This window comes from Lampetra planeri, chromosome 11, assembly GCF_965212315.1.
Source record: "Lampetra planeri chromosome 11, kcLamPlan1.2.h2, whole genome shotgun sequence".
NCBI lineage: Eukaryota > Metazoa > Chordata > Hyperoartia > Petromyzontiformes > Petromyzontidae > Lampetra > Lampetra planeri.
Genome location: NC_136117.1, coordinates 14,892,455 through 14,900,664, shown reverse-complemented (window position 1 = coordinate 14,900,664; position 8,210 = coordinate 14,892,455). Strand labels below are relative to the sequence as shown.

The 8,210-nt window shown below is 57.8% G+C and overlaps 1 protein-coding gene across 1 annotated transcript; it reads left to right on the top strand.

Annotated features, from left to right (window-relative positions):
• Positions 1-402: 402 nt before the first annotated feature.
• On the top strand, positions 403-7,531 carry AP4B1 (adaptor related protein complex 4 subunit beta 1). Its single transcript, XM_078598946.1, has 11 exons — positions 403-712; positions 1,411-1,760; positions 2,416-2,540; positions 3,112-3,259; positions 3,586-3,888; positions 4,524-4,723; positions 4,842-4,925; positions 5,234-5,337; positions 5,449-5,656; positions 6,114-6,401; positions 6,505-7,531. Exons 2-11 carry the CDS (start codon positions 1,423-1,425, stop codon positions 7,056-7,058), a joined length of 2,352 nt encoding a protein of 783 aa, XP_078455072.1. The 5' UTR covers positions 403-712; positions 1,411-1,422; the 3' UTR covers positions 7,059-7,531.
• The last annotated feature ends 679 nt before the right edge of the window (positions 7,532-8,210 follow it).

Genomic DNA, 8,210 nt, shown 5'->3' with positions numbered 1-8,210 from the left:
AGATTAAGGCCATCAGTCTAACTCTGTACTACAACAAACAAACATGGCTAAACCAATACACTTTTCGAAATCACCAAAATAAAGCCATGAAAGCAATGAAACAGTGATCATAGGAACTGTGACAGAATATTCACAATAAATGGTATAAACAACATATACTACCAAAACCCTGTAGCGGTTGCACCCGATTCAAGAGCCGAATGGCTCACATGGCTATACCAAATAAATGAAACTGAAACAGGCCGTGGTAATATGAAGACACACAGAGCAGCAAATATCACGTCTACATCTGCCAAACAGACTAATGCCGCAGCTCACTCTGGCGAACGAGCCTCTCTCTCTCTCGCTGCGATTTCGCGCCTGGACGACCCCCACGTGGGGACGGGCCGGGAGCAGCGAGCCGCGATGTCGCCCGCGGCTCCACAGGCGGCGCTGTCGTGCCGCGACCCAAGCCGCCGGCCTCGCCACGGAGGAAGGCCCGGACCAGGGTGAAGGCCTGAAGGCCCTCGGCGGCGGGGAGGAGAGACGAGAGGAAGGGATGATGCTGCTACCGCTGCTGCTGCTGCCGCTGCCTCGTGGGTAAAGAGGGAGCGAAGGCCCTGCCCGGGCAGGCACGGGGGAGACTGGGCCCGAGTGAAGGTCGGCCCCGGGAGTCGGTGGTGAGGCCCCACAGGAGGGGACTGCGTGAAGAAGGCCCGGGAGGGAGTGGGGGGTGAGTGGAGGCCGCCGAGTCTTGCCCGTCTTGATACAGCGAGTGAGTGAATGTGTAGACTCGAGTGAGCGAGTGAGTGAATGTGTAGACTCGAGTGAGTGAATGTGTAGACTCGAGTGAGCGCGGTGTGTGGATGTGTGAAGCAAGGACATGCTGCTGGTAGTGATTGAAAACGCCGCCGCTCGTGTATGAAAGCCCCGCTGAGAGTGAATGAGTGAAGGCCTGTCTCGAGAGTGAATGAGTGAAGGCCTGTCTCGAGAGTGAATGAGTGAAGGACTGTCTCGAGAGTGAATGAGTGAAGGCCTGTCTCGAGAGGGAATGAGTGAAGGCCCCGCTGAGAGTGAATGAGTGAAGGCCTGTCTCGAGAGTGAATGAGTGAGGGCCTGTCTCGAGAGTGAATGAGTGGACGCCTGTCTCGAGAGTGAATGAGTGAGGGCCTGTCTCGAGAGTGAATGAGTGGACGCCTGTCTCGAGAGTGAATGAGTGGACGCCTGTCTCGAGAGTGAATGAAGGGCCCGGCCGTGAAGTGACCGAAGACCTACCCTGGCGTGCACGACCACCGCGGAGAGACGAGCCATCCTCGTGACCGCGAAGGCCCCCTCGCAAGGGCGAAGGCCCCCCTCACAAGGGCGAAGGCCTCACCTGAGCTGCCCCAAGGGTGATTGAGCTCAGGCCCTCTTCCTCCTCCTCCTCACCAGGCCACGAGCGCCATGCCGCACCTGCCGGGCGAGGACGTTGCCCTGGAGCTCAAGCGGACCTTGAGCAACCCGGCGGTGCAGAGCGACCCCGCGCGCTACATGGCCGCGCTCAGGCGGGTGGTGGCCCAGACGGCCCGCGGCAGGGACATGTCCTCCGTCTTCATGGAGGTGCTGAGGGCCAGCGCGGCCGCGGACCTGCCCCACAAGAAGCTCGCCTACCAGTACCTGTGCGAGTACGCGGCCCGCAAGCCCGACATGGCCCTGCTGGCCGTCAACTCCCTGCGCAAGGACTGCGCGGATCCCAGCCCCATGGTGCGCGGCATGGCCCTCCGCTCTCTCTGTGGCCTCAGGTGCGGTGGGCCGCTCCATGGTCGGGCAAATCATTCACCCTGATCGTTAGCGCCATCGGAATCATCTGCGCTTTATCGCTTGCATCGTCACCCAGGATGCGTCTGCCCTGGTCAATGCACCTCTCATCGTCTGACGAATTATCACGTGAATCAGTCATCACAATTATCAGCATCTCACGCATCAATGTAATCTGAATCAGGTACCAGCTTCATCTGAATCATCAGCATCATCCGAATCGTGCACCCAGCACCGTGACCACCATTGTCCATGCTGTGTGGTATGACAACTCAGTATATATTATAGCTCACCACTGGTGAAAACATCTTTGTAGTAACACACCTCCTCGTGTGGGGTGTTAAAGCTCACCTCTGTGTCGGTGATTACATCTGTAGTGCGACAGCCCACCTGATGTCACGTGGCAGCTTACCTCCATGGTGTGATACCTGACCACCGTGTGGTGTGGGATAGCTTACCAATTCTGCATGGTGACAACTCGCCCAGCGTGTTGTGTTAGTGCTCCATTAGTGTCGTGTGTTACATTACCCTGTGAGGGGGGTGTGATCGCTCACCACCGTGGTGAGCAAATCTGTGGTGGTGAGACTCCTCACTGCATGCGGTGAGCCTGCTCACCGCGTGTGGTGTGTGGCGGTGCAGGCTGCCGGACCTGGGTGAGTACGTGCAGGGCCCAGTGGCGAGCGGCCTGCGCGACCGTGCCGCCTACGTGCGCCGCACCGCCGTGCTGGGCTGCGCCAAGCTGCACCGCCTGCAGCCCGACATCGGTGCGGCCGACACGCTCATCACACCTCGCGTCACGAGATATCGCCACACTTCGTCACACCGGGATGCACCTCTCCGCACGATCCAGCACCTTGCTCCATCTCACTAGACCGCCGCAGCTCACCATAAATCACCAGATCACGTAGTGCCAGACCACGCCGAACCTCACCTCGTTATCCCACACATCACCAGACCTCACTGCACCATATCTACATGTCACCACATCTCACCACACTTTTTTTATAACCACCACAGGCTTTGCAGGTAACACATCGCCATTAAACTGATTGAACATAAATACAACAATCGTCTCAGGTTGTACTGGACCTGCTGCTGGTGAAGCAACTGTATGGGCTGACATCGTTGTGTTGAGATGCCACACTCGCCAATGTGTAATACAGGCCAACATAGCTCGCTGTAGACTAGACACAACACTGGTGAGAAAGCTATGCAGACTGACGTAGCTGCGTATCGAGATCTCACTACACTGGTGAACCAAGTAATACCGGCTGACATAGCCGCCACGACACCGGTGAACATGCTGCAGGACTTGACCCAGCTCACTGTGTACAGACGCCGCTCTGGTGAACGAGCTGTATGGGCTCCTGCGCGACAAGGACCCCGTGGTGATGGTGAACTGCCTGCACGCCTTGGAGGAGATCCTGCAGCGAGAAGGAGGTGTCGTCATTAATCGGCCCATCGCTCAACACCTCGTCAACAGGTGTCGGAACACATTCCACGCTTAACCGCCACTTCATCTAGATATTGGCCGTTGGTGGAGGGGGCGGGGGTTGGGGGCAGCAATGGGACGTTTGTCTTGGGCCCAAAACTCCAGATGGGCCCCAAGAAAAAAGGAATTCCACTCAATCAACCAATCACTTGGCTACTAAGTCAATCACTGGTCCATCCACTTAATAACTAAGTTACTCAGCCAATCACTGAGTCACTCACCCACCAAATCAATGGGCCACTCACTGCGCCACATATTAAGTCACCCACTGAGCCACTCGCTGGATTGTTCAGCAATGCGACGCTGTTGTGTTCCAGGCTGCCGGAGTGCGACGAGTGGGGCCAGGCGGCGGTGCTCTCCTTTCTCCTGCGCTACCAGCCCAGATCGGAGGGCGAGACCTTGGAAGTGCTCAACCGGCTGGATGGCCTGCTGGAGCCGGCCCGCTCGCCGGGCGTGTCACTGGCCGCGGGGAAGCTGTTCATCGCGTACACCGGCGGCCTGGGCGAGGCGGTGAAGCGCGACGTCCTCGCCAGAGTCGGGGCGCCTCTGTTGGCGGCGTGCGGGGCCCAGAGCATCGAGATGCGATACGCGGCGCTGTGTCACGTGCGTGAGCTGCTCGGGTGAGCGGACCGCGCGCGACACCGGTGGTCACCCCCCACCGCACAGAACGGAAGGGCGATGCCGGCCATTATGCCCCATTCGGGGACCTGCCTGCGTGATCCAACCCAGATCAAGAGTTGAAGATCACACCTTGCCATTGTTTGCTTTATTCTGCCAGATCCCACAGTTGTTGGATATTTGATGCCTGACCTCCAAGGTCTGCTCTTGCAGTCTGATAATCACCATCTGGCTTGTTTACTCGATTCCACTTGTTTACGGCTGGCATATCCTCCAAGAGCTGCTTTTACAGTCGCCATCACCACTTTAGGTCTTCCCCTTCGTCGCCGACCTGCTTTTTGTTACACAATGCCTGTCTTCGTAACCGGTCCTCTTCAACCCAACACACGTGTTCCACTCATCACAACATCCTCCTCTTACAGGTTAATATCTAAAACAATTTCCTGCCATGTTCTACTCTGAGCTTCCAAGTCGCTTATCCTGTACTATTAAACTCAGAGCATCCTCTGCACGTGCTTGTATTTTAAACAACCAAAAGCTCCTTTTCCAGCTGCTTAAAGTCCAGCTCTCACCCATACCCTAATGCAGACGCCTCCTCCTGCCCCGCGTAGTAACAAAACTCGTTGTCACGTGGCAGGTGCAACCCGGGCATGTTCAGCGGCCACTACAAAAGGTTCTTCTGCCGGCACGAGGACCCAGCCTACGTGAAGCACGTGAAGGTGGAGCTGCTGAGCCACCTCGCCAACGACCACACCGTGGCCGAGATCCTGGAGGAGCTCCGGGGCTACTGCACGGACGTGTGCGCCCACCTGGCGCAGGCCACCATCCTCGCCATAGGCACGTGGCGTGGGCGCCGAGACGTTGCGGCCGCGCTCGCTCGTGAAGCTGGTGGCGGCGGCGTTCACGTGGCGTGCTACGCTCGCACACTCACAGAGCCTTGCCTGTGTGCGTGCAGGGCAGATTGGGAGGACGTACAGCGAGCAATGCCTCAAGATCCTCATTGCTCTGGTCGGTCTAAGCCAGGAGCACATCACATCCGGTAATTGGGGCATGCACCCACACACACACAGATCCCCGCGTGGTCTTGCAGTAGTGTGCATGTGGTATAACTGCACCGGGGCCCATGGGCCAGAGAAGCCCAGGCGTGGGCTACAGAGGGGGGGGGAGCAAATCCAACAGGGGCCCAATTTCATTTCTCACACCAGGGCCCATGCCAAGTGCACTTTGCCACCGTTTGCACGAGCCACACAACCAGAGTTTGAACTCGCTTCAGGGACTGGCCTGATATCACTAAGTCAGAATTAAATCGCCAAACGCGTTGTTGGACGTGTGGTTATGTCCACCCAGCGGTGCTCCAAGCCCTGCGGGAGCTGGTGTGGCACTGGCCGTCGTGTGCGCCGTCCGTGTGCCGCGTGCTACCGGGCTGCGAGGAGATCGTGACGGACTCAGAGGTGAGGCCTCCCTCACCCTCCTCTCCACTCCCGCGGCATCCCAGCCCGCACTACCAGATTTCCACTTTGCGGTTGTCGGGACTGAGGTTTGCGTGTGTCCGTGTGCCGCAGGGCAAGCGGGCACTCGTCTGGCTACTGGGGCAGCTGGGCAGTGAGGTCCCCGAGGCCCCCTACATTCTCGAGGAGTACATCGATGGCTTGTCCGTGGAGACGGTTGCCTTGGTGAGGATGGAGATGCTCGTTGCCACGGTGCGCCTCTTCTTGTCACGTCCCGCCGAGTGCCAGGACATGCTGGGCCGACTGCTGCAGCACTGCATTGGTAGGGCACGCGCACGCTCGTTAGCACACGGACACTTGCACACTGCTACGCCCCTCCCTATGTACGAGTACACTCAGCCTCCTATAATTACGCATGCTAGCACCGCTGCACAAGTACGCGCACACTGCTACACTCGCACTCGTTATCATATCTGCACGTGCACGTGCTCCTATGCCGATACACTCGCTGTGCTCTAGAAGTACAGCCATGAAATGCTACAATCACCACACATAACGGCACACCTTTGCATGTATTCATACAAATCTATTTTTTCGGGTTGATGGTGGACTGGAGTAGGTGGCACGTGTTTAGTAGCCACAGACAAACCAATAAGTATACTGGATGTGGTGTGTTGGTTGCGGAATATATTCTGGGTCGATGACCCGGACAGACACGGCTGAAATTTAACTGTCTCCCGTGACCTCTCCTCCTCCTCCCCACTCCGCTGGCTTCTAAGAGGAGGACACGAATATGGCGGTGCGAGACCGAGCACTGATCTACTACCGGCTGCTGCAGGCGGGGCCCGAGTGGACGCGCCACGTCGTACTCGGGCCCGGTGGCGCCAGCGGGGACGACGGGGGGGCGGCCTGCGCCCTGCCGCAGGAGCCGCCCTCGCTGCCCCTGCACGCCGTGCTGCCCCGCTTCAACACGCTGGCGCCGCTGCTTACGCCCCCACCCACCGCCGCCCTGCTCATTCGTCTGGAGGACGAGGACACCTCCGAGACACGGCCGCGCACCCACCCAGGTTCAGCGCTCGACCCGCCAAGCACTCGCCGTGTTAGCCGCCGCCGCTGCTTCACACACGTCGATTGAGAATTAACGCCGCGTCGCGCTGTTCCCCTCGCCAGACCTCTCGGGGCTGTCCCTCGAGGGCCCGACCGGGGCTACGCCCCTCTCGCTGGTGGCCTCGCCCCTCAGCCCAGCGCAGTTTGAGGCTCTGTGGCTCAAGTGGGAGACGGCGCAGACCTTCACGGTTGTCTGGGGCGCGAGCTCGGCGCCGACGGCGCAACCGCCCGATGCCGCGGACACCGGCGGCGTCGCCGTGAACGGCCGGCTTCCCGAGAGCAAGGATGCTGGTGCAACGGGCAGCCGGGTGGACTCGGTGGCTGTGGAGGCCGGGCTGAGGGCCGTGGGAGTGCAAGTGATGGCGGTGAGCGGCGCCGGACCGGCGCCCTGGAAGGCGTTCGTGTTTGCGCACGACGCCGACGGGACGCTGTTCCTGGCCAAGATGGCGCAAGCGGAACGGGCGACCCTCGACGTCGCCGTCAAACAGGGGCCGCCGGACTCGCGGCTCCTCGCCGACTTCGTGACGCTGCTCAGGGCCACGCTGCAGGTGCTGGGCGAGGGTGACGTGGCGCTCACGACACCGGAACCGGCAGACGACGGCGGGCAGTGCGAGTGACCGCAAGTGCACCGCGTTGTGCATGCTCGCCAAGCCTTAACCCCCGTCCAACCGGTGGTACTCGGGTACGGTCGGCAGCTACAGCTCCAAGTATCGGGCCTGCGAATCGAATGAGGCGACGGCTGCTGGGCAGTAGACGTGTCCAGCAAGCGGCAGCACCAGCTGGGAATACCCAAGCTGCTGCTTTCCTAGTGACCTCGTTGCTAGTCCAGCAATTGAATGCAGTCCAAGTCATACCTGCCTTTGCACTACTGTACTTTGAAAATTGAGCAATGCCTTTGCAGTTCACTACTTGGTCCATGGCTGCGGCCGGCGACTGGTTGTCAGCTTTACGCACGGCCGTGAATTGTCGTTCCTTCTTACAGGACAAATGTTACCCGAAGGATGTGCAATCCATCTGTGAGCTGCCATCAGATGTGCTTTATTTTGTATTATATTAACTACTAAAAATAAATGTATCTTGTGTGCACTCAGCCTCGCCTTTGAATGTACGAAACACGGTGGGGGCAGCGGTGGTGCAGTGGTGAACGGCCTGCACTGTGAACCGAGCGACGGGAGCTCGATTCCCAGCCACGACTAACAAGTGCAGAGCCACATCTTGGGTTTACAGAGACAATCTAAATTATAACAAAAATATGTACTGAAAATAATCACAGCTATGCAAACACAATTGGGACCCTGGTTCCTATTAAAACTACACTTGTGAATGATTTTAATATAATTATTATTTCCCAGGAGAGCCACACCACATTTAAAGACATTTTTAGAATGGTCCTACTACAGTGGGATATTTGGCTAACAGCAATTACATGGTTATTTTTTTTGCTATAGGAGGAAAACGATGGAAAAAGGATACCGAGCTGTTCAGGATATTTATGTAAAACAAAAGCGAGTAATCTTCCCGAAGGCACCAGGGCCTGGCTATGGGGGTGTGTTGGAGGCAGTTGTGGATCTAAGGAAGGGGGGGAGCCAATGGGGCCCCTCTCGAGACCCCGAAAATTGGTGTCTTATTGATATTTACCAGTCTCGGCTGTCTCTCACGGGAAATGTCTCGGGGTTGACTTTTACTGTTTATGTAGGGTTCTATTTTAAAAACATGAAATATTGGGACTGCCCAACCCCCTCTCCTCCCTTGGGAAGTTTCTCCTTCTA